The sequence below is a fragment of the Brachyhypopomus gauderio genome, chromosome 1, assembly GCF_052324685.1.
Source record: "Brachyhypopomus gauderio isolate BG-103 chromosome 1, BGAUD_0.2, whole genome shotgun sequence".
Classification (NCBI taxonomy): Eukaryota; Metazoa; Chordata; class Actinopteri; order Gymnotiformes; family Hypopomidae; genus Brachyhypopomus; species Brachyhypopomus gauderio.
The window spans coordinates 25,544,373-25,570,325 of NC_135211.1; the positions used below are offsets into that span (position 1 = coordinate 25,544,373).

The 25,953-nt window shown below is 43.8% G+C and overlaps 1 protein-coding gene across 3 annotated transcripts in view; it reads left to right on the forward strand.

The window, feature by feature from the left end:
* The window catches only part of LOC143514308 (low-density lipoprotein receptor-related protein 1-like), a 148,302-nt gene that overhangs the window by 88,787 nt on the left and 33,562 nt on the right, over window positions 1–25,953 (forward strand). For all 3 annotated transcript variants that reach the window (XM_077005348.1, XM_077005334.1, XM_077005341.1), the window contains exons 12-37: window positions 197–377; window positions 1,155–1,377; window positions 1,628–1,817; window positions 2,451–2,576; window positions 3,451–3,591; window positions 3,689–3,814; window positions 4,753–4,869; window positions 5,323–5,403; window positions 6,332–6,499; window positions 12,625–12,807; window positions 12,897–13,094; window positions 14,016–14,261; window positions 15,256–15,453; window positions 16,558–16,765; window positions 17,018–17,182; window positions 17,419–17,663; window positions 18,379–18,510; window positions 18,735–18,962; window positions 19,357–19,531; window positions 20,676–20,770; window positions 21,481–21,630; window positions 22,494–22,634; window positions 22,787–22,912; window positions 23,961–24,092; window positions 25,362–25,496; window positions 25,797–25,926. In XM_077005348.1, the coding sequence (XP_076861463.1) occupies window positions 197–377; window positions 1,155–1,377; window positions 1,628–1,817; window positions 2,451–2,576; window positions 3,451–3,591; window positions 3,689–3,814; window positions 4,753–4,869; window positions 5,323–5,403; window positions 6,332–6,499; window positions 12,625–12,807; window positions 12,897–13,094; window positions 14,016–14,261; window positions 15,256–15,453; window positions 16,558–16,765; window positions 17,018–17,182; window positions 17,419–17,663; window positions 18,379–18,510; window positions 18,735–18,962; window positions 19,357–19,531; window positions 20,676–20,770; window positions 21,481–21,630; window positions 22,494–22,634; window positions 22,787–22,912; window positions 23,961–24,092; window positions 25,362–25,496; window positions 25,797–25,926 (4,240 nt within the window). The remainder of the gene's footprint in view (window positions 1–196; window positions 378–1,154; window positions 1,378–1,627; window positions 1,818–2,450; window positions 2,577–3,450; window positions 3,592–3,688; window positions 3,815–4,752; window positions 4,870–5,322; window positions 5,404–6,331; window positions 6,500–12,624; window positions 12,808–12,896; window positions 13,095–14,015; window positions 14,262–15,255; window positions 15,454–16,557; window positions 16,766–17,017; window positions 17,183–17,418; window positions 17,664–18,378; window positions 18,511–18,734; window positions 18,963–19,356; window positions 19,532–20,675; window positions 20,771–21,480; window positions 21,631–22,493; window positions 22,635–22,786; window positions 22,913–23,960; window positions 24,093–25,361; window positions 25,497–25,796; window positions 25,927–25,953) is intronic.

The following is a 25,953-nucleotide window of genomic DNA, read 5'->3' on the forward strand; positions in this document are numbered from 1 at the left end:
TATCATGGTATCCATTGTTTCACAAATGCTGGTGCATGGCTAGGTGTTTGGTTTGGTGAGCGAATACTTTTGGCAATATAGTGTATTTATTAATGAACATGTAATTTATTTCATTACAAAACTTGAGTGATATTAGTAAAGAGTGAAGTTGATTCTTCATGGTGTGATGGGAGCTCTTCATGTTTCCTGTATTTAGGTATTCACACAGTGGAGGGTATTGCTGTCGACTGGATGGCTAACAACTTGTACTGGACCGATGACGGCCCTAAGAAGACAATCAGCGTGGCCAGGCTGGAGAAAGCTGCGCAGACCAAAAAGACTCTCATTGAGGGCAAGATGACTCACCCACGCGCCATCGTAGTAGACCCCAAAAATGGGTGAGCCTAGGGTGTTACTCAACAACAAAGCACAGGCATGTTGTGGCAGTCTGGCTTGTGCATGTGTTCTGCACTGAGCAGACAAATTAGGCTTCACAATGGGTATCGGCACAGCTGTTGTTAAAAATAAACCCCTCAAAATGTACACAGTGTAGGTTCTGCTAGCGCAGTGGTTCTCAAACTTTTTCTATCATTCCCCACCTCAGAAGAAGGAGAAATTCCATGCCCCACCATTCCATGCGAACGTAATTTGTTGACCAGGGGGGGGCGGTACCAATTCATTAAAGGGCCGAATCTAGCCCAGGTTCACGCTGTTCTGCAGACATTTTAAACATCCGGGGCTTATGCAAAACGATCAGGCGTTAAAACGACAGGCTTAAAAAGGTTCATTTCTTCCAATTGTTTGCGCCCCACCTGCAATACCCACGCCCCACACTTTGAGAAACGCTGTGCTAGCGTGAGGATTCTTGGGGAAAGTATGGCTATGCCAGAAGGATTGTGTGTTTGTCTAGTTTAAGATCATTCTCATAACTGTGTGTGCGGGTGGGGTGGAGGGAGTTGTATTCTTCACATTGAGTTGTCTGCAGTCCTCAGAGCACCTTCAGACACTTCCTCACCTCACCTTTTCTCGCCTCAGCTTACCTCACTTCACCTCCACTCGGATTACCTCACCTCACCTGGTCTCCATATTACACTGCACTTCTCTTGATATGAGGTGACCTGCCATGTCTCTTCAGCCACACATACAGGGTGACTGAGTCTTTTTTATCTCTATAGCTGGATGTATTGGACCGACTGGGAGGAGGACCCAAAGGAAAGCAAGAGGGGGAAAATTGAGAGGGCCTGGATGGATGGCACCAACCGGAACATCCTCTTGACCTCGAAAACAGTGTTGTGGCCCAACGGTCTTAGCTTGGATGTCCCCCAGGGCGTCCTCTACTGGGTGGATGCCTATTATGACCGCATCGAGATGGTCTATCTCAACAACACGGAACGCAAGGTCCGCACACTATTAGATACCCTTGTCATCCAAGCCCTCTGTATGTAGGTCTATATACTCATAGACCTATGCACTTGATTTTTGAGCACATGTGCATTTAAAACATTCATGCAGGCTTCATATTTCCAATTGAAAACAAGGTCAAATAATAACTTTTAAAATGTGTATCAATGCACGTGGTGGGAAGCCGTGGGCCTTGGGTGTGGGGTTTGGTGTTGGAATGGTGGGCTGACACTCCCGTTCCCCACAGACGGTGTATGAAGGGCAGGAACTGAGCCACGCCTTTGGCCTCTGCCACTACAAGCACTTCCTGTTCTGGAACGAGTACCGCAGTGGCAGCATCTACAAGCTGGACCAGGACAGCAAAGTTGTGACCCTGCTGCGCAGCGAGCGCCCGCCCATCTTTGAGATCCGCATGTACGATGCCCAGCAGCAGCAAGGTACAGCCATCTAGGGTTAGGGTTAGCATTTAGCATCTTGACTGTAACCAGACTGTGTCCCCTGTGTTGTGTTTTAGTTTTGCTTTTGTCAGTGTTTCTGTAGATTCCCACCTTGTCCAAGCCTTTGTACTCAACAGCTTAAGTACTGACTATCAAAGCTCAACCCTTTAAATGAATAAAATCAGGCAAAAAATTGGTTGTATGTAACATTGGCCTATCACGGCTTATGATAGGAGAGCCCTTGCCTATACATCATGCATCACCTATATTACTGACCCTAACTCTACACATCATACACCACCTATATTACTGACCCTAACTCTACACATCAAACATCACCTATTACTGACCCTAACCCTACACATCATACACCACCTATATTACTGACCCTAACCCTACACATCATACACCATCTATATTACTGACCCTAACCCTACACATCATACACCATCTATATTACTGACCCTAACCCTATACATCATACACCACATATATTACTGACCCTAACCCTACACATCATACACCACCTATATTATTTACCCTAAATTACTTCTCTATCACTTAAGCAGATACATTTACTGTCCTGTCTTGTGTGCTCATGGGATGGCTGGCTGTGCATGGGTGTGTGTGCAGGCACTAATGCGTGTCGTGCAAACAATGGTGGCTGTAGCAGTCTGTGTCTGGCCACGCCGGAGGGGAGGTCATGTGCCTGTGCAGAGGACCAGATCCTGGAGCCAGAAGACAACACCAGATGTAAAGGTAACACTCACATTCACAACACCAGCTGTAAAGGTAACACACTCAACACCAGCTGTAAAAGTAAAATTCACACCACACCAACTGTGAAGGTAACACACCAGCTGTAAAGGATTCACTGAATCCAGTTAATACACAAACATAACTGCAGAAGAAAAACTACCATAAATACATTTTTCATAATAAGTAGATGGCTCTAGTAAACCCTAACTCTAGTAAACCCTTACCCTAGTAAAGAATCCAGGTCTAACCCTAACCTCTAAATCCCTACCCTCATAGTCTCTGTTTGCTTATTTGGTGTGCACCAGTGTTCTAAAGGAACTGTACAAACTGCACTAACAGTCTCATTATTCCAGGCTTTGATTTGAATTGAACCAAAGCTAGTCTGAACACTTTCTATGAAGCCTGTATTTGTCATTATAAATGTGATTATAATAACTGTTTGTAACTTTGTAATAATGCTTTGTAAGCATATTTATAATCTCCAATAATGCCTCATAAAGAACTTGTAATGAACTGTATTGAATTATTTTGTAACTTATAAAGATGTAGTAAAACAAGTGTCACAACAATAAATAATAATAATAATAATATTAAAATGTATTATTATTATAATTATTATTATTATGGCTTATAAATGCAGGCTTTATAGAAAATATTATAATTATTATTATGGCTTATAAATGCAGGCTTCATAGAAAGTATTACCAGTATTCCTTTAAGGTGATGTGTTCATGCATTTAATTAACATTTTATGTAATATTATAAGAGTCTGGAGCATTCTCATTATTATTATATACCTGTAGTAACATGCATCTGTGTGTGTGTGTGTGTGTGTGTGTGTGTGTGTGTGTGTGTGTGTGTGTGTGTACCGCAGCAAACCCCTTCTACGTCCCGCCTCTTCGCTGCCAGCCTGGAGAGTTTGCCTGCAAAAATAATCGCTGCATCCAGGATCGCTGGAAATGTGATGGAGACAATGACTGTCTGGACAACAGTGATGAGGCTGTGGAACTCTGCTGTAAGGGCACACGCCCATACACACACACACACACACACACATGCATACATAAACACACGCGCGCGCACAGAGAGACACTGTTTCATTCTTCCTCTAGATCAGCACACTTGTCCTGCCGATCGCTTTAAGTGTCAAAACAACCGCTGCATTCCAATGCGATGGCTGTGTGATGGAGACAACGACTGTGGCAACGATGAGGACGAGTCCAACATCACCTGCTCAGGTAGAACAGACAGGCGTACATGCGTGTTCATGCACAGTGACGCATGCAGGGGTCAGGGGGTTTGTTCAGGGGGTCATGTGGTATGAAGATAGCCTTCCCAGTTTACATACGTTTGTTTATATATGCTCAGATGTTTGTTATCCAGAATACAATGTACCCGCTGCAAAGGAATAGCTATTGTATAATTACAGGTTCTTTAATACTGTAGTAAATTTGAATCAATTTTTTTATTCATGGTTTTAAAGCACACTTTGCAGAATTCCTGTTACAATCTTCCTACAAATGCCTTAGTCTCTAGTTGTAGAGTGACACTTTTCATTGGGTTCATAGCTCTAATTTGTAGTCATGTTGATGTGTAAACTGGTTTAATATTTTAGGGATATTATGGGTAACCATATGGGAGTGATGAAGTTTATGCTCAGACGTCTCCCTGAATGAGCACTGACTGCTTAGCTCTTTGTTTTTATTCATTCATTTATTCAACATCAGAGAAATTTACCTATTGGAATAAATGTGTTATAGCAAAAGGTTCAGGATGTAGGGTTAGGGTGTAGGGTCAGAGTCAGTATTAGGTGTTGGGGTCAGTATTAGGTGTTGGGGTCAGTATTAGGTGTTGGGGTCAGGGTTAGGTGTTGGGGATCAGGGTTAGGGTTGGTTGTATTAAAACGCACGATGTAGTGAATGTAGTGGAATTAACTACTTTTGGAAAATTGAAGAGCACTGTATGGAATCGAGATTTCAAGTTGTCGGACATAACCTGCCGCATTGATAATCTAATCTGAACTCACTGAGCTGAAGACAAAGGAAAAAGAATCTGCATGTTCTATGTGACACTAGAGTAGATATCTCCAGCAGGTTTGTAAGGATTTTCGTTATAAATCACTTGTGCTTACAGTGCAGGTTCAGTCCAGGAGTTTACATTGTCTCCTCTTCCTCAGCGCGGACATGTCCTCCGAACCAGTACTCCTGTGCGAGTGGGCGCTGTATCCCCATCTCGTGGACATGTGATCTGGATGATGACTGTGGGGACCGCTCTGATGAGCCTGCCTCCTGTGGTATACACACTTAGCTTTGTGCTTAATGGTTTTCTTGAAATTCCTCAGGGCATGTAGTGTGACCACCTCTGCATATAGAGGTTAGGGTTAGGCCTAGGCCTAAAACAGTTTATCTTAGTTAGGCCTTGCTTACAGCAGCATTAAATATTACAGCTACACAGTAACCCAGAGCAGCACTGATGGAGACTGTTAGCAATGTTAGCCGTTCTGCTTCTGCGTAGGACGCTAGCTGCTTCAGACGGATGGCAATAAGAGAGTGACACTATAACCCAGTATAATGTAAAAGCTTTTCTGCTATACGTGTTCCTAAGTCCCTTGGCTGGCTTAGACTGCATAAATATAACCAGCTTTGTCCCTGCTGGACAAACTTAGGATGAGGGTATTGTCCGTAACTATGGTGAAATGGTGACTGTGTGCTGTGCAGTGTTAAAGGTTTCTGCCCGTGTGTTGCAGCCTATCCCACGTGCTTCCCTCTCACCCAGTTCACCTGTAACAACGGCCGCTGCATCAACATTAACTGGCGCTGTGATAATGGTGAGCACCCTTTGAGCACACGCTGGATCTGACGGGGAAGAGTGTGTGTGTGTGTGTGGGTGTGGGTGGGTGAGGGGGGGGCTCATGGTTTCCAGCTATGTTGAATGTCCTTTTCTATCACCTTTGTTCTCTGTAGTACTCTGTGTGCATGCATGTGTCTGTGTGTCCACATTTGTGTGAGATCTACAGTATTTCTGTAGGTATAAGCTTCCTCCAGATCATGTTTTTGTTCATGATTTCACATGTCTTTGTTTGTTGTTTGACATCATGTCCTCTTCTCTGTGCCACTGGCCCCTCTCTGTTGCAGAAAAGGATTGTGGGGACGGCTCTGATGAGCTGAATTGTCCAAACCCGACCGGTTAGTGCATAGATCAACATGCACCATAATAGTGTCCAGATGATACACAACTAAAAATATTTCAGTTGTGATTTGAAAGAATTCTCAGTTTTTCCTTATTACCTACGAGGTATAGTCTGTGTTTCTTAAGGCTTCAAAGGTCTTTTATTTCTTTTTCTTTATTTCTTGGGTACTAGAGAGTTTAGCATCCTGTTGTCATGTAGGGCTTAATATGCAGTGAGAATTTTGCATTACATAAATGGTGTACTGTGGCTGTTCAGTATACAAAATGCAAATTCTTGTTTTTTCATGGTGCATGGTGTGATCTATGCAGTTTCTGTGATTGTTTAAATATTTTACTTTCAAACTGTATGAATAACACAAGTTCATTTCCCACTGTGCACTCTGTCTGACGTGGGCGTCGGCCGTCCAGCGTGGGCGTCGGCCGTTCAGTGGTGCCGCGCTAAAAGAGGTGGCACACCTTAGTGCTCCAGCTCCTGGGCGTGATTCTGGCCCTACTCGGCGCCCGTGAACATCCCTGGGCGCATTTCCCAGAGTGCTGCAGGGTGGTGACATCACGTTGCGTTTCAGACAACGACTGCGGCGACAGCAGCGACGAGGCGGGTTGCAGCCACTCCTGCTCCAGCGCACAGTTCAAGTGTAACAGCGGCCGCTGCGTGCCTGACTACTGGAAGTGTGACGGCGACAACGACTGCGGTGACTACAGCGACGAGAACAACGCCAACTGCACCAATCATGGTGAGCTTCGGGGTTAGGCTCCTCCCATCACAGTCGGGGGCGTTTCCCCAGCTCTCGGGGGAGGCGTACACATTCCCAGTTCTGCAGCCACATTCAAGCTCAGCGTGCATCATGAATTTATATGCAACTTAAATAAAGTGACATCGACGTAATGAAATTACAGCTGTATTTGCACACCCTCTCTCCATGTGGGATGAGTTTGGACACACACACCTGATGGTTAGATTCACACACACAAACACACATGTTGGTTAGAAACACACACATTCTTGTCTATGGATGTGTGTGTCTAATAATAATAATAATAATAATAATAATCTTTATTTGTATAGCACCTTTCATACATACATGTAACTCAAAGTGCTTTACAGTATAAATAAAAGAAACATTAAAAGGAGATAAGACAAAGACAAAAAGACAAAAAGAAAATGTTAAAAGAAATTAAAGATAAAAATATTAAAATAACATAAAAAGTAAAAAGTGAAGTAAGATAATAAAAAGTAAAGTAAATAAGATAAAACTATTAAGATAGTTTCTTAACTAAAAGCGGATCTAAACAGGAATGTTTTGAGACTGCTCTTAAAACTATGCAAGGATGAAATGCCTCTGAGCTCTTCAGGAAGAGAATTCCAGAGCTTTGGGCCATAGTGGCTAAAAGCACCCTCGCCAATCTTTAATCGGCTTTTAGGAATCACCAGTAGATTACTGTTTGAAGACCTGAGAGACCTGACTGGAACATATCTAACCATCATTTCACTTAGGTAAAGAGGGGCAAGACCATGAAGACATTTAAAAACCATGACTAGAACCTTAAAATCTATTCTAAAGCTGACAGGTAACCAGTGCAGTGAGTGGAGTGCAGGTGTAATATGATCTCTCTTTCTCCTGCGGGTCAGAACCCTTGCAGCCGCGTTCTGAACTCGCTGTAGGTGCGAAATAGAGCTCTTTGGAAGAGCAGATAGAACAGCGTTACAATAATCTAGCCTTGATGTGATAAATGCATGGACAAGTTTTTCACTGTCAGCAGGAGAGAGCATATCTCGGACCTTAGCGATGTTTCGAAGATGAAAGTAAGCTGTCTTGCATGTAGTCATGATGTGTGATTTGAAGCTGAGCTCATTATCAAAGGTGACGCCCAGGTTCCTAACACATTGTCTGGCTTTCAGATTGATTTGATTTAAATAAGTCTGGACATCATTCCTTTGTGAATCACTGCCAAGAACAAGAACCTCTGTCTTCTGTTTATTTAACTGCAGAAAATTGTCAGACATCCATGTCTGTATATCATCTATGCAGTCAAACAGTGAGCAAATTGATTTTAGGGCTTTAGGTTCTAGCGAAATATAAAGTTGAGTGTCATCTGCATATTGATGATAACTAATACCATGTTTATTAATGATGTGTGGTAACGGAAGCATATATAGGTTGAATAGTAACGGCCCAAGAATTGATCCTTGGGGGACGCCACAAGTTATTTTTTGATGTGTGGAGGAAGAGGTACCTAATGCTACATAGTAATCACGCCCAGTTAGGTACGATCTAAACCAGTCTAAGACTAAGCCACTAAGGCCTACCCAGCTCTGTAGTCGATCAAGAAGTATTTCATGATCAACGGTGTCAAAAGCGGCACTTAAATCTAGCAGAAAAAGGACTGAGAGTTTGCCTGCATCCTTATTCAATCTCAAGTCATTTACTACCTTAACTAGGGCTGTTTCAGTGCTGTGGAGAGCTCTGAAACCAGATTGAAAAGTGTCATTTATTTGATTTACTTTGACATAGTCATTCAACTGGATTGACACTACTTTTTCAATGATTTTGCTAAGAAAGGAAAGGTTAGATATAGGTCGATAATTATTAAGAATTGTGGGATCAAGATTTCTGTTCTTTAATAGTGGTTTAACCATTGCAGTTTTAAAAATTTTAGGGAATTCTCCCAATTGCAGAGACTGATTAACAATCGTTAGAACTTCATTTGCTAATGAGCTCAGAACCTGCTTGAAAAAGCTTGTTGGTAAAGGGTCCAGTTCACAAGTAGAGGATTTTAGTGATGAAATCACATCAAGTAGTGTTACCATGTCAACTTCTTGGAAATAAGACATATTAAAGTTAGGCTGAGTAACTGATATAAGGGTGGATGGTCTATTAGTGCTTGTTGCTATGTTCTGCCTTATACTAGTAATCTTGTCCCTAAAAAATATAGCAAACTCCTCACATTTTTCAACTGAAACAGTCTCAGGGAAGACACAGGAGGTGGGGTTTACTAGCTGATCTATGCTTCTGAACAAGACAGCTGAGTTATTATTGGATGAATTGATTAAGGTAGAGAAATAGTTTTTCCTTGCTGATTTCACTTCACTGTTGTAATTCTGCAATGTTGTTTTATAAATATCAAAATGTACTTGCAATTTTGACTTTCGCCAACGTCTCTCAGCCTGCCTACAATCTTGCCTAAATTTTACAATAGATGGAGTGTTTCTCCAGGGCATCTTAATTTTACCAGAGATTATTTTAGTTACCTTTGGTGCCACAGCATCAATACAGTTCCTAACTCTGTGTGTGAATGTTTCAACTAGCTCATTCCCATTTTCTGAGAGGGGAGGGAGGGACTGTATTATGTCTGTGAAGGCCACGGCACTGCCATCACTGAGATAACGCTTGGTTATTGTGCGCTTTTCACTGAGTGTTCTAGTTGATAATGACATGTTGAAAAATACACCAAAATGGTCAGAGATTGCAACATCAGTAATTTCAGTATTATTAACCTCTATACGTTTAGAAATGACCAAATCTAAGATGTGGCCATGCTTATGAGTCGGGCCTGATACATGCTGTATGAGATCAAAAGAGTTAAGCATCCTCATGAATTCTGAAGTGATTGGATTTGTGGATATATCCATGTGAATATTAAAATCCCCAGCAATTAAAACATAATCAAAATCAATTAAAATCCTTGAAAGCATTTCTTCAAAATCTTCAAGAAAATCTGCATGTAGTCTGGGAGGATGATAGATAACAATCAAAAGAACTGAATAAGTACTGTTGAGTTGTACTGCCAGATATTCAAACGTAGGATGTTCCCCTAATGAGATCTGCTTACAGCGGAATGCTTTATGGTAAAAACATGCAACACCACCACCTCTCTTATTTACCCTGGAGACATTAAAATAGTTAAAGTCGGGAGGTGAAGCTTCATTTAGCACTATTGCTCCATTGCTATCAAGCCAAGTCTCTGTTAGAAAAAGAAAGTCCAGACAGTAATCTTCAATTAATTTAGCTATTACAAAAGACTTGTTTGTGAGTGAGCGGACGTTTAGTAAGGAGACTTTGAAGACTTGATGTGTTTGATCAGCATCGCTTACATCACTTGTGCATTTCACTGGGATCAAATTTTGTTTGTTACAATGTTTTGTACCCTTATGTTTTCTTCTGATTACATTTTTATTTCGATTCTGAGAGCCATGCCACCGGCTATTTAAAATAACTGGAATGTAGCACTGACTAGGAGCATGGGTTCCAGTGTGTCAGACCTGAGAAATCACTGAGTGTGCAGGAGAAGTAGGTGAGTTCCTACAAGACTGCAGACTGTAGTGTTGTGGAACCTCTTCAATCTCCTGGAGTTTACCTCTGAGACTGTGGACAGATTCTCTGACAGGAGATGGGCTCCTTTGACTGACATTACTGACGTTACTGCTGGCGGTTGGGTGCAGATTCCGCATGTGAGTGATTCCATACATTAGATTATCCACAAGCATTTGAGTCCCAGCCCTGTTAGGGTGAAGCTGATCAGGTTTAAAAAGCTCAGGACGCCTCCAAAAGATGTTGAAATTGTCAATGAAGTTTACCTTCCGATGTGCACAGGCTGTAATGAGCCAGCTGTTTAGAGCCAGCAGTCTGGTAAAGTGACCACTGCCTCGACGTGCAGTTGGTATCGGTCCAGAAATGAACACTTCACACCGGGAAAACTCCAGAATGTCGAGCAGATGGTTAAAATCCTGTTTCAGTATCTCAGACTGTTGTTTGTAAACATCGCTAGAGCCGACATGTACAATCAGTCTTTCCGTGGCTGAATGGTCATGCAATATGTGTGGAATCATGGGTATCACTTCACAGACAGTAACACGAGGAAAGCAAAAGGCCTTAATACTGTTGCTCCATACATCTCTGATGACTGAGTCCCCAATTAGCAGCGTTTTGGGCTGTGGCGGTGTTCCTCGTCTTCTTTCACCGTTAATGCCTCGGCGGCTAACATGGTTAGCATCCCGACGGCTAACATGGTTACCACCCCGATGGCCAACATGGTTACCACCCCGATGGCCAACATGGTTACCACCCCGATGGCCAGCATGGTTACCACCCCGATGGCCAGCATGGTTACCACCCCGATGGCCAACATGGTTACCACCCCGATGGCCAACATGGTTACCACCCCGATGGCCAACATGGTTACCACCCCGATGGCCAACATGGTTAGCATCCTGATGGCTAACCCTCTTAGCATGCTTGTTAGCATGCTGCTGGCTAACACAGTTGGCAGTCTGGTGGTTGGTCCGCGAATGTCCTTGATGTCCTTGATGTCCTGGAGAGGGAGGCAGTATGTTGTGATGGGACTGCTCAGTTTCTGCTACTTCAGTTGAGGCAAGAGCTTCATATCTGTTATCGAGAAGAATGTTCTGTTCTGAAGATTGCTGCTTGCCGCCGCTGCTGTGCTGGTTTCTGCTACGTTCCTTCCCCCGAACAAGAGTCCAGCCCTTATCATTGTTGTTGTTAACAGGATTAGGAGTTGAGGCCAAGATGAGCTTAGGCTTTGCCCCCAGTACATCCCAGCGACAATGGAGAGAAACGTCTCTTTCTTTGCCAGTCACAGGGACGGTTTTGTCAGCAGTTTGTGTGGCAAGAATCGAGTCCAGATATTCTTCCTCCTCCCTTATAGAATGTAAGGTATGGATTCTTTCCTGAAGTTCTGCAACCCTCTGAGACAGTTTGATACACTCAGAGCAAATAGATGATGTGGAAGCATGAGCCATAATCTCAAAAGCACCGGGCACAAGGCTCAAATATCCAAGTTAAAAATCCAAAGTGCAAAAATAACACCCAATAAGTTCTGGCAGGTATTTCACAGCTGAAAACAATATCAGCTGCTGATAAAACAGTGCACAAAAACCACTCACAAGGATGAGGCACAAAAAACAGTTCACTCGCAGTGTCGGACTGTCGGAATGTAAAAAATGCTAAATAATCCTTTATAGATGAATGTAAAAAAGCTTACCAAGTGAAGTAACGAGTAATGGATCCTTTTAACTTGTAAAAATAACTTGAACTTGTAGATATAACTCAAATAAATGAAAGGACAGGCAGAGCTGACAGAAAAGCGTCTGTACAGGAGGAAAGCAGGAAGTAGAAATTCTAACCTGCACAATGCGCGTTACATTTTTTAATTGCATCGTTACATTGGAAAACCACTTCTCCTAAGCACAACAAAGTGACATCCACTGCTGACCAATCAGTATCCATGTTGCTTTTCGACCTCTCATGGAAGTAAGGCTGCTTTGTGCTTACCATAGTCTCATTACCATAATCTGAAACAGACATGGCCGTAATCTGAAACAAAGATGGCCGTAATGTCAAGCTAGAGTGCTCAGGTCTGCTTAGTTTCCACCTAACAGTCTCGTCTTCATCTACTTGGCACTTGTCTGGAAGTAATATTTTATAATGTGGATAAAGTACAGCCAGGCAATGTAGAGAACTATCCCGAACCCTAAACCCTATCCCTAACCCTAGAGCTGTATGAACTATATTGATTGATAACAGTATTGGGTCAGCATTATAGTGTAGCCCAGATGATGTGTCTTACCTGAGGTTCATAAGTGGATTCAAGTGGATTCACCTGTGAGCTGAGAGGGGACGTGTGGACATTAAGGAAATAGTACGTTTCTTTGCCTGACCTTGTGACCTACCAATCTAACCTCGTTGCCGTTTTGAGCTTTACTTCATGGGGAGAGAGGTCATGTTGCTGATTTATTTATGCGGGTTGCTTTAGATGATAGAACCTGCGTGTTGGGGAATCACACGGCACCTGCCAAGTGTCTGTTGGTGTCTCTAAATTGTCCAACTCACCCTCTCCGCAGCGACCCGACCTCCTGGTGGTTGCCATGCAGACGAGTTCCAGTGCCGCATGGACAGCCTGTGCATCCCCCTGCGGTGGCGTTGTGATGGCGACACTGACTGCATGGACCTGAGTGACGAGAAGCACTGTGAGGGGGTCACGCACATGTGTGACCCCGCCGTCAAGTTTGGCTGCCGCGACTCTGGTGAGGATTTGTGGGTAATGTGGTCCCGTGACTTTGCTCTTTTGTGGGATTTTGGCAGCGGCCCCTGTTCACATGTGCTTGTCCTGCAGCACGCTGCATCAGCAAGGCGTGGGTGTGCGACGGGGACAGTGACTGTGAGGACAACTCTGATGAGGACAACTGTGAGGCACTAGTGTGCAAGCTGTCCCACCACGTGTGCGCCAATGACACCGCCGTCTGTCTGCCCACCGAGAAGCTGTGTGATGGCAAGGACGACTGCCCCGATGGCTCTGATGAGAAGCTATGTGGTAAGAGTGAACTACGTTACCCATAATCCCATAGTTCAAATTTTCTTGACCTTGCTAAGGCAGTGGCTAGTATTGGCACAACACCTGAGAGAAGAGGAACTTCAGCAAACTCCCCTCCAACGAGAACCTGCTTACCAACCAAGAGACCGAAACTAATACACATGCTAACTCCTCTCATAGGAGCACTCTCCCATCTGAACACTCACTTCTTAGGGTTTAACTGGCCTCTGCTGGGGCAGGTCTGTCAGCATACTGGCATCAGAACTTAGTGGCTCACCCACATTCACATCCACTTTCTTCCAAATCTGAACTCGTCAAGTCAACTTTATTTATAAAGCACATTTAAAAGCCACAAGGGCCAGCCAAAGTGCTGTACAATGCACTCATACATATATGAATAAGAATTAAAATAAGAATATTAAAAATACAATGCACTCATACATATATGAATAAGAATTAAAATAAGAATATCAAAAATACAAATACAAAAACACATTTATTTGGATCTAAGTCTCAAATAAATATATCAAATAAAAATTAAGATTATATAAAATTAACCTGAGCATTTCATTTCATTTCTGTTGGTTTCAACACAACTCAAATTTTTTTCTTTTTTTCTTTTTATTCTATGACGTTTTGGCATGTTGTGGTGTTCGTTTGCTTTTGTCTGGATTGCGAGTTTTCTTCTCTATCGTTGTCGGTTTTGTATGTTTTGGCTTTGTGGTTTGCTCGTGTTTTATGTTTTTGCATTTTGGAAAGCGTCTTTGTAAACTGTAAACTGTATACTGTAAATTCAAAGAGTGATGATGATAACAACAACAATAATAATGATTAATATTATTATTATCAATATATTAAGACAGCCAGAGATGAGGCCTCATTCCCAGTGTGTCCTCTTCTGCTTCTGCATGGCCGCTGCAGACCTCTGCTCGCTGCACAATGGCGGTTGTAGCCACAACTGCACGGTGTCTCCAGGGGAGGGAATCCTGTGCTCCTGCCCGCTGGGCATGGAGCTGGGCGCCGACAATAAGACGTGCCAGATCCAGGGCTTCTGCGCCAAGCACTTGAAGTGCAGCCAGCGCTGCGAGCAGGACAAGTTCAACGTGAAGTGCTCGTGCTACGAGGGCTGGATGCTGGAACCAGACATGGAGAGCTGTAGGAGCACAGGTACAGTACCTGGGGGGAGGGTCACAGGGGTAGGGTGGGGGCGACTGGCACATGTACAGGAGGAGTGGAGGAGTGGGGCTGGTACAGGTCTGGCTCAAGGGAGATGGAGGATGACTGGTGCTTTGTGAAACAAAGAGAACCAAACTTACGGGGTTTTCCTCTATAATTCCAGATAATTATTTTGTGCTCAGAACGCCTGGATCACCTACCTGACCAATAAAATAGCAGTTTCCAGAGGCAAACCAGAGAGGGTTTGAGGTGGAGGAGAAGGAGAGGGTTTGAGGTGGAGGAGAAGGAGAGGGATGGAGGAGGAGGAGGAGGAGGAGAGGGTTTGAGGTGGAGGAGAGGCTTTGTTTTGTCAGGAAGTGCTGTGGTTGGTGGGGTGGCAGAGCTTACATCTGCAAATTAATAGATTTGATATCCTTGGAAAAGCTAAGGAGGAAGCCATGGGATGGTGAGAACATTGTGTTGGATGAAAAAGCTATTTTGTTCTTCCAGCGTATCAGTTCCTCCTTTGAGGAACACAGCTAAAGTGATGTAGGCTCCTCCTAATACACCCAGACAATTATGCAGTTTTCGTAACTAATAACTTTCCTAGGAAACATTTAAATCTCATTTAGTGGTGTTTTGTTTTGGGGTTGTTGGTTTTTTTTTTTTTTATACACACATGGCTTTACCATCTCATCATATTTAATGAAGCCCTTAAAACAATACATCATGGGTGATGATGAAAGTTTATCTGGCAAAGGTGCTGTCTTGTACTATGTTCACCTTTTTTCTCTGCTAAGAAAATTGCATTTCAGCATTGTTTCTGAAGTAGAAAGGAATAAAATCACCCAACACAATGTGGGACTCTGCAGGTCTGCTGACCCTTCACAGTCCCCACAGGCATCTTGTCATTCTCTTCCTCTCCCTCCCTCCCCCCTCTCTCTCCCTCTCTCTCTCTCCCCCTCTCTCTCCCTCTCTCTCTCTCCCTCTCTCTCCCATCACACAGATCCCTTCAAACCGTTCATCATTTTCTCAAATCGCCATGAGATTCGGCGCATCGACCTGCACAGAGGAGAGTTCAGCGTGCTTGTGCCAGGCTTGCGCAACACCATAGCCCTGGACTTCCACCTCAGTGAGAGTGCCCTCTACTGGACCGATGTGGTTGAAGACAAGATCTACCGTGGGAAGCTGTCTGACAATGGTGGTAAGCAGTGCACATGTTCCCACAGGCAAAAACGATGCCAGACTTAAATGAGCTCTGAGGAAATGCTGAACAGGTTGTGCTTTTACAAGCATATTTTCTCTGCAAAATTATGAAAACAAAACGAGCAACAGCAGAACAATGTAAAAAGCAGCCCAGACGGTCATCAAGGTACCTGCTGTGGGCTTGAATTTCTGCGATGCAGTTCCATTATTGGCAGATATCCTGGAGCATCTGGTTTTGACTTCCTCTAGAAATCCGAAAACTCATTAGTCATAGTCTTATAGACACCTCTCCATGCAATCAGTCATAATCAAAACAGTCACATTCAAAAGCATGAAACCATCAATCAGAGTTAATCTTCTGAGGATGAAAGTCCTCTCATTACTGCAGTCAGTGTGTGCACATTAGCATGCCTCTGAACACACGCACCCAACTGTGTGTAACTGTGTATGTGAGTACACACGCACCCGACTGTGCGTACGTGCGTGCGCGTGTGTGTGTGTGTGTGTGTGTGTGTGTGTGTGTGTGTGTGTGTGTGTGTGTGTTCTTTGGCTTTGGCTTCATTCTCGTCCTCACAGATGATTGGTGGTCAGATGATTGGTCTCAGTTTTGTCTTGGATGATTAATCTCATGGTAATGTTGTTTTGCCTGGTAGTCTGGTAGAATTTTGGCTATTTTTCCCTGGAAAACATCATATTGCTGTACTGCAGGGGTGCCCATTATGTCGATCGCAATCTACCGGTCAATCGCGATCTACCGGTCAATCGCGATCTACCGGTCGATCGCGAAGGAAGTGTGGGTAGATCGCATGACATAAAAAAGTAGTGGAGGAATTAATTGGCTATCCTCCATCTGCACTGACTGTTGTATTTTGATTGCCATACATGGTAGCCAATCGGACGTCTAGGGTTTGACGCACACAGCCCCCGTGTAACCTTTTTCTCTTGCCCCTCCATGTAACCTTTTTCTCTTGCCCCTCCGTGTATCCCCTCTCTCTTGCCCCGTGTATCCCCTCTCTCTTGCCCCATGTAACCCCTCTCTCCTGCCCCCTTGTGTAACCCCTCTCTCCTGCCCCTCCGTGTAACTCCTCTCTCCATTTCTCAGCGGCTCTGACCAGCTTCGATGTGGTCATCCAGTATGGCCTGGCTACCCCTGAAGGTTTGGCTGTGGACTGGATAGCTGGGAACATCTACTGGGTGGAGAGCAACCTGGACCAGATTGAGGTGGCCAAGCTGGACGGGCGTATGCGCACCACCCTGCTGGCTGGGGATGTGGAGCACCCTCGTGCCATCGCTCTGGACCCCCGAGAGGGGTACGCTCCTCACGCCCGCTGCCATGCAGGGCTCTTCTGCTCATGACTTCAGCAGGGATGACCAGCTTGGTCATCACTTTGGTGAAGAGCATTTAGGTCTTGACCCACTGGCTTGACACACTGGGAGTTGATGGGTGAAACAAGCTCTAATTCTTGAAAACTCTGCAACAGTATTTACATTACGTTTCCATATAACATGTAAATTGTTCCCAATAACAACAGTGTAATTTACTTTCCTCATTGGTCCTGCAGAATCCTGTTCTGGACGGACTGGGACGCCAGCATGCCGCGCATCGAGGCTGCCTCTATGAGCGGTGTGGGCCGCCGTACCATCCACAAAGAGACTGGGTTCGGGGGCTGGCCCAATGGCCTCACCGTCGACTACCTGGAGAGACGCATTCTCTGGATTGATGCCAGGTATGCATGCAGGGGTGAGAAGGTTGTGTCATGGTTTAAGTCCTGCATTCTCGGTACAGATAGTTATATTTGAAATACGTTGCGAAAAGTCATGAAAACCGATAGTTTCACCAGTGTTTTTTTTTTCTTCTCATCACAGTCTAAAGTTTAACAGTGATGATGGACATATCTGGATTGTTGTCTTTCTTTCCCCTCCCCAAGATAATGAAGTGCTTGTTCTGGCACTCTCTCTCCAGATCTGATGCAATCTATTCTGCCAAGTATGATGGTTCCGGTCTGATTGAGGTTCTTCGGGGACATGAGGTTCTGTCGCACCCTTTTGCTGTCACAATGTATGGGGGCGAGGTTTACTGGACGGACTGGCGCACCAACACCCTGGCAAAAGCCAACAAGTGGACAGGAAATAATGTGACTGTGGTCCAGAGGACCAACACGCAGCCTTTCGATCTCCAGGTTTACCATCCGTCCAGACAACCACAGGGTGAATGAAATAATATGTCACTTGTGTCAGGGCAAAACGGACTAGAACTGAATAGGTAGAAACCTGCATCGATTTTTGCAGTTTTAGCAGGCACCTAAGCTATGCTGGAGTTCTCGTGGATTGTAGAACTGCAGAGCTCCACTCTGGTATTTGCACATAAACCTCTTTAATCCTCAAAGATTTTGTGTGACCTTTCCACATTAAGCAGCTTTAACTTGGACCTAGTAGGGGGCGCTGCAGGTGAGCCTGAGTCCCTCACAGTGCTCTGTGCAGTAGGTCCTCGTGACCCTGTCATGTCTCTCCAGACCAAGCCAAGGAACTAGAAGTGTACTTCTAGATGGAACTAGAGTGAAGTTCAGCACCTGAGATCAGAAGTAGGAGGTTTTCAGCTCATTTGAAAAAAAGCATATTAGCAGAGAACATGCAGCTGAGCTTGATACAGCACTTTAGTTGATTACTTGACAAATGTTGTTTTATATAAGCAAGCACACTCGCTGAGTAGCCCCAACTTGGCTGTTCAGTCTACTCAAACATCGGTTCCTCTGTTTTGATGTTGATGTCTTTCAGCATCCCCGTGTCCCTTGGTCCTTCATCAGGATTTATTAGGAGACTCAGACGTTTCATTTACAAGAAATTATTTTTAGTGTGAAATCTTTAAAATCTTTACTCAAAAGTAATTTGTTAAAATGTGCTGTTTGTGTTTTCTGTTTGCCAGCCCCTAATCCCTGTGCGGCTAACGGGGGCCTGGGCCCATGCTCACACTTATGTCTGATCAACTACAATCAGACTTTCTCCTGCGCCTGCCCCCACCTGATGAGACTGAGCTCGGATAACCACACCTGCTACGGTAACCAGCAGGGTCCCAGTCCATAGCAGTACAGTCTGGCTGTGCTCCTGTCAGCCCCAGTCTTCCACTGAGAACCACTGTGGGGGGGGTTCTGATATGTAGGGTCCTCATATGTAGGGTCCTCAACATTTGCCTTATTCAGGATGTTTTTAATTCTGAAAATGTATGAAAACAAACACACACACACCTTCCTGCTCAAGCATTTCACTCATCTCTCCTCCCAGAGTCTCGTCAGTTCCTGCTGTACGCTCGTCAGATTGAGATCCGTGGTGTGGACATCTACAACCCCTACTACAACTACATTATCTCCTTCACCGTGCCCGACATCGACAATGTGACGGTGGTGGACTACGATGCGCTGGAGCACAGAATCTACTGGGCCGACGTGCGCACACAGACCATTAAAAGGGCGTTTGTGAACGGCACTGGCATTGAGACTGTAATCTCTGCTGGTATGTCATACACCGGTGTATTTCGTCCGTGGTTTCAGAAAATCAAAGAAACATTGATGATGGTGCTTTGATATTTCATAAACTGATAATAGAATTTATTTTTTAAAGATTTATTTGAAAATACAATAGCTGGACATTTGATGTGTTTTCAGCTTAGTTTAAATTGTTAAGTTTTGTACATATCTGTTGTACTTTTCTATTTATTTGCTAAGCTTGTATTCTCGTTATGATGATTCACTGATGAGTAATACCAAAAGTTTTCAGATGAAATGTCCCAAAGTTTAAACTCTCAGTAAATTATGTTCTCATTCTAATTTATATTCTGATCCTTTCACTGCCTCACGTTTGTCTTGCTGTGTTGTGTGCATGTGGATTCGTATGTTTGTCTTCACAGATCTTCCAAATGTTCATGGTCTGGCAGTGGACTGGGTGTCTCGGAACCTGTTTTGGACCAGCTATGACACCAATAAGAAGCAAATCAATGTGGCCAGACTGGATGGCTCCTTTAAAAACGCTGTCATCCACGGCCTGGACAAACCCCACTGCCTTGTTGTGCATCCAATCCTGGGGTGAGGGACCTTAGACATGCACATTATTTTTTGCAGCTAGTGTGTCTGTGTGCGAGTTAGAGCTCTGGGGCAGACAAAGGGGTATCTACCTCTAAATACTCCACTTTCCACTTTCTCCACAGGTTCAGATAGCGTTTGTGTGCGTGTGTGTTTGTATGTATACACACAGTGCATAACAGGCAGGACAGATCCCTGGCTCCCCTGGAGATGTTTGTATACAGACAGATGACAGACAGACACTGCTGGCTTTAGTTTGCTCTGGATTACCCTGGGTTACCCGAACCTTAACCCTGGTTTCATTAGCTGGCTGCAGACTGTATGGTTTCTGATTTTTTCTGACTGAATGACGACAGCAGATAAAGCATTGGAAGGACAGTTTGACACACTGCCACTAAGGCAGTTTGTTTAATATCCCTTTATTGACCTGCTCTGTCACGGGGTTACGGTTATTAGGGGTTGGGTTTGGTTTTATGGTTATTGGGTTTGGTTTTAGGGTAATTGGGTTTGGTGTTAGGTGTTTTTGTTATTGGGTTAGGTGTTTTTTTGCATTATGGTTATTGGGTTAGGTGTTTGGGTTAGGGTTATTTGGTTAGGTGTTGGGGTTATTGGGTCTCGACTGATTGTCCAACTGTCATATTCGCAGGTTTTGTAGAAGGTGAGAGTCAGAGACGTTTACTGAACCCTTAAATCATTATTTCACCACTGCAGTGAACCTGATAGTTTTCAGGCGCCACGCCGGAATTCAGGCGTACCGACGTGTCCGCGAGAAAAAAAAAATTGAGGGGGGGGGGGGGGAAATCCGTCAAATCATAATGATAAACCACACGCGCGCGCATGCTATCTGTTTTGAGGCCGAAATATGATCCTTATGATCCTTACGAGGTTCCCATTTTCTCAGAATATTAATAGAAATTAGTTTTTTATTTCACTATAATGATTACCTGACTTATTTAGTATTAATTAATTTAAAGATTAATTATAAAATATTCTACATATGGTACACTAACACTCTCTCCCCCTCCCCCCCCGCTCAGAAAAAGTTCAGGCTCAGGAATTTTTCCCACTATCACCCCTGCATGTAATTTTAAGTATCTTCAAAATGCCACTGAGTGCAACATTTAATATGTCATTTAAATTTGTCTAGGAAGCTTTACTGGACGGATGGGGACAACATCAGTATGTCCAACACAGACGGCAGTAACCGAACGATTCTGTTTACCGGTCAGAAGGGACCCGTGGGTTAGTGTTGATTTTTTATTTATTTATCATGTTCACCTGTGATGATTAACGTCTGACCAAATTATGACAGCTGGTTTTACTACTCAGACATTTGACTAGTGCCACATAGCGTAGAGTATGGAGTATACAGTGTAAAGTATGGCACCTATTGTTTATTACGTTCAAGGGCTATAACTTGGGCTCCTTTGTGACTGACACACAAAATGACGAATAACTAACCATTGCAAGACATTTCAGGAGCCTATTGTAGAGTTCTGGTTAAAAAAAACAATGAGGTTCAGTTCCTTACTTAGGATGGGCTGTGGTTAAACGGTTAATTAGACTGTTCCTAACCCTGACCCTTAACACTTTTGGAGGATGGGCTGTGGTTAAACGGTTACTTAACCCTAACCCCCAACCCCTAACACTAACCCTAGAGTCCCGTTAATTGGACCAGAAGGTCCATGATTCTTGCAATGTGTGTCAGTTGGCTGGGAATCCAAGGCCAGGGCACCACTGCAGCTGTGCGCACTGTGACTGACGATGAAAGCTGAGATTCCTGATTCTTCAGGTTAACAATTGTCTAGTGTCTGTAATTGCATTCTTACTACATTCTCTTTTCCTACATGACTCAGGTACTTGCATTTGTGTCTTTATAGGTTATAGCACCTCCCTGTGGTGTGGAGGCTCGTTGCATGCATTTCACTGAATCTCATCTCTTGACATTGCAGGCCTATCCTTGGACTTTGATGAGGACCGTCTGTACTGGGTCAGCTCTGGCAATGGAACCATCAGCCGCTGCAGGCTAGACGGCAGCGCCCTGGAGGTGCTGGAGGGAGTGAAGGGCAAACTGAACAAGGCCTCAGCTCTGGCTATAATGGGTACAGCAGATGTTACACCAGGTTCCCATTGGTCAGGGAATATTTGGAATGTCAATATTCCAGATGTTGCAAATCAGGAGATTTTACGTTTCATGTCGGAGAACATCAGGGAATTTAATTTGTAGCATCTTTACATTTTAGTTGCCATTTCTCAAAATGTTTATTTATGTGTTTCCTGTATTGTGAGAGTGGTTGTGATATTTGTACGTGTTTCCTGTATTGTAAGCGAGTGGTTATGTTTTTATGTGTTTCCTGTATTGTAACAGTGGTTGTTATGGTTGCATTTTCCGCAGCCATTTAACAAAGGCAGCCTGTATTTCTGTTCAGTATACATCATGGGAATTCTGCTTTTTAGTCAGGAAGTCAGAAAAAAATCTTTTAACATTTGTCTTAACTACAGTGTTACGGAACATTACATGTGCAGGCTTTGCGTTTTAGGAGGGGAGGAACCAGTGTAACATGGCTGCCGATGCTCTGCCATTGTCTGAGTGATGCTGTGCACTTCTTCAATGCACACCTTTTGTTTCCAGACATGTTCATATAGCGTTAGAGTGAACGTGGGAGGGATCATACACACCACAGTAATTCACAAGCCAGAAGGGTTGTGCTTCCTGAACCAGAAAAAGAGTGTGAAAAGCTGCTTATAAAGTCCAACGTTGGGGTTAGTTTGGGTTAGGTCTCCCCCCAGGAGATGTACTTCTGTGATGGCTGTCAGGATCGGAGCTGATGACCCCACATAAAGCCACTTTTGTTGATTTTAACATCAGCATTAAATGAAAAACACTCGAACACAATCTGCACGAAAATTCTTTAATTTTAACTATATTTAGCTATTCTCCTGGCTTATGCATTCTGTTGTCTAGGGGACCAGCTGTGGTGGGCAGACCAGGGGACGGATCAGATTGGCACATGTGATAAGAAGGACGGCGGCGGCTGGAGAGTCCAGCGCAACAACACCTCACCTGTCACGCACATGAAGACCTACAACGAGACTGCACAGAGAGGTGCGGTGGGTTGGGGGAGTTATTCCTGAGTAAATAGATATGAAGATCACCTGCATGTCCCTCACATTTCTTCACATAGTTCACAGTGTAGACTCTCGGATCCCAGTCTTTTCTGTCCCAGTCATCTTAAACTACTTCTTCATCTGGTTTAGGCTCTAACATGTGCAGTAAGAATAATGGCGACTGCTCCCAGCTCTGTCTGCCGACCTCTCCCACCACTCACGCCTGCATGTGCACTGCTGGATACAGCCTGAGGATGGGACAACAGTCCTGTGAAGGTAAACACGCACACAAGTATACATTCAAAAACGTGTGCACAAACATGATAGAGGGGATTGCATGATGATCTGTTCAGATCAAACAGAACAAGAACTAGGCTTGAAGATCAATGTTCAGCACAGTGGCCACTGTAGTCCCAGACCTGTGGGGATCTCTTATCTAAACCAGCTTCACAGATTCATGTTTAATTAAAGTCTCTTATCTAAACCAGCTTCACAGATTCATGTTAATTAAGAGACTTATCTAAACCAGCTTCACAGAGTCACGTTTAAGAGACTTATCTAAACCAGCTTCACAGATTCATGTTTAATTAAAGTATCTTATCTAAACCAGCTTCACATATTCATGTTTAATTAAAGTCTCTTATCTAAACCAGCTTCACAGATTCATGTTTAATTAAGAGACTTATCTAAACCAGCTTCACAGATTCATGTTTAAGTCTCTTATCTAAACCAGCTTCACAGATTCATCGTCATGTTTAATTAACATGACGACATGATGACTTAGCCCAGCATTGTAAACATGGTTTTCAGCAGCACCATTAATTGCTTTCAGATGAGGAATTTGTGATTTAATTATTAAACTTTAGCTTTTCTGTGGAGGACATTGAGATTCTGCAGGTCTTTCAGACTGTTCTCCTCAAGACCCTCAGTAGCAGCAGGAAAGCAGGGCAGGAGAATGAGGCACTGTGGGGAAAACGTGAGGATCATATGTGAACAGGGAGCAGTTCCACACTGTTATCTTTATACTAATAGTATGTGATTGGTTGTCATCCTTTATTACCATAGTACCAGTGTTGAACAGTTGCAGGCTGTAATTGCCTTCATGGGTATTTACAGAATTTTATTTCATTTGGCAGATGCACTTACCCAGAGTGACTTGCATTGTAAATGCAATGATTGTAAATGTGTGTTTGTAGAATTGAGTGAGTTTGAGTTTATAGAATTGTGACTGTAGTGATTGCAACAGTGTGTATTGGTGGACTGTAGTGGTTGTCTGTTTGTATTGGTGGACTGCAGTGATTGTGTCTGTCTGTGTTGGTGTAAGGGGTCGGTTCCTTCCTGCTCTACTCTGTACACGAGGGCATCAGAGGCATCCCACTGGACCCGGCGGATAAGTCTGATGCCCTGGTGCCTGTCTCGGGCTCCTCTCTTGCTGTTGGCATTGATTTCCATGCTGGTGAGTATATTCCTGTAGTGTCCTGTAGTGGGGGAGGGACAGGACACTGAACACTGAGTGTGTGGATAACAGTCATAAGCAGACGTGTGGACTCGAGTCACATGACTTGGACTCGAGTCCGACTCGAGTCACTAAACTGATGACTTGTGACTTCACTCGACAACATCACTGAAGACTTGCGACTTGACTTAGACTTTACCTTTACTGACTCGGACTTGGACTCGGACTTGAGCTTCAAGACTTGAAAATACTTGAAATCCTTATTTTAACATAATAAATAAGTAATATAGAATCACATAACTGGATCATTTTGTATTAAATGGTGCTGTAAAATGTGAACTGCTCAGTTTATCTGTAACAGCTACAGGTGAAGTTCTGCAGCTGATCGGGGGAGGGGGAGGGGGCAGCAGCGTTGAATTTGAGCGGAGGGGACAAGCAACATGCTCCCAAAAATTATCCTGTTCAATTATAAAGATTATGCTGTTATGAATAAAAGAAGAACTGTGACATGCAAGACATGTGGAGTCAGGATAAGAGATGTACATGCAACCACTTCAAACTTTGTTCGACATTTGAGGCTGCACAAACAAAAGCAAGTCTCTGATATGTATAATTCACATAAATGCTAGCTAGCTGGGATGTGATAACTCAGGGGTCGAAAATTAACTTTTACAAGGGTCCACATGAGCAACTTGACTTGTGTGAGCGGTCCGCACCAACGATAATTCGAACTCTGGGACCGGGGGGGTGGGGAACAGACGGACAAATGAAAGTCACTGAGAAGGGGGGGGAGTAGGTGACGACGACAATTGCGACGACATCTCACTCAAACGCCTAACGTTAGTTAGTCTGACTAACAAAATATACTACTAATCAACTGCATCAATTGTGTTAAATATTAAAATTACATCTGGTGACTTGACTAAGACTTGAAGTTTAAGACTTGGGACTTGACTCGAGACTCACTTGTATTGACTTGGGACTTGACTCGAGACTTTATTGTGAAGACTTGAGACTTACTTGTTACTTGCAACTTAGTGACTTGTTCACATGTCTGGTCATAACCATAACCGTCATATTGGTTACAGTTATAAGTCATAATCGTCAGTCTGGTTGTGCATGTATAAAATGCACCTAGAAGTGAGAGGGGCAAATAAAATGGTGGAGATGCTTCTAACTGTAGCAGCTGTTAGTACGGTGTGCTGAGTGTTTGACCTTGTTGTGGCCCCCTTATTTTTTAAAGTTATATTTAAGGCTGATGTCTCCTAGAAAACGACACTATCTACTGGGTAGACATGGGACTGAGTACTATCAGCAGGGCGAAGAGAGACCAGACCTGGCGAGAGGATGTGGTCACTAACGGAATCGGCAGAGTGGAGGGCATCGCAGTGGACTGGATCGCAGGTCCGACAGAACCGAGAAAGCACGTACACAAACAAATGCACACAAACGCGTCCCCAAGAAACGGAAGCCTGTAATGCTGCAGTGTCGTCTTAGATATGTCGGGCAATTTATGGTAGTGTTTGGATGGTGTGGTAGTGTTTCCATATGCGTTAGGATAAGATTATGCTGCACTCTAGTTTAGCACTATATTTTAGAATTGGTTTGTGTCAAACAGAACTGTTACTGACTTCTTTGTATAAAATATTTTATTTATATACTGTAGAACAATCCGAGGTAATTTTTTGCTTCCTGTCCCCGCAGGGAACATCTACTGGACGGACCAAGGCTTTGATGTGATTGAGGTGGCCAGGCTGAATGGCTCTTTTCGTTATGTTGTAATTTCTCAAGGGCTGGACAAACCCAGAGCCATCGCTATCCACCCGGAGAGAGGGTAAGTGGTCTGTACCGTTTACTCCGC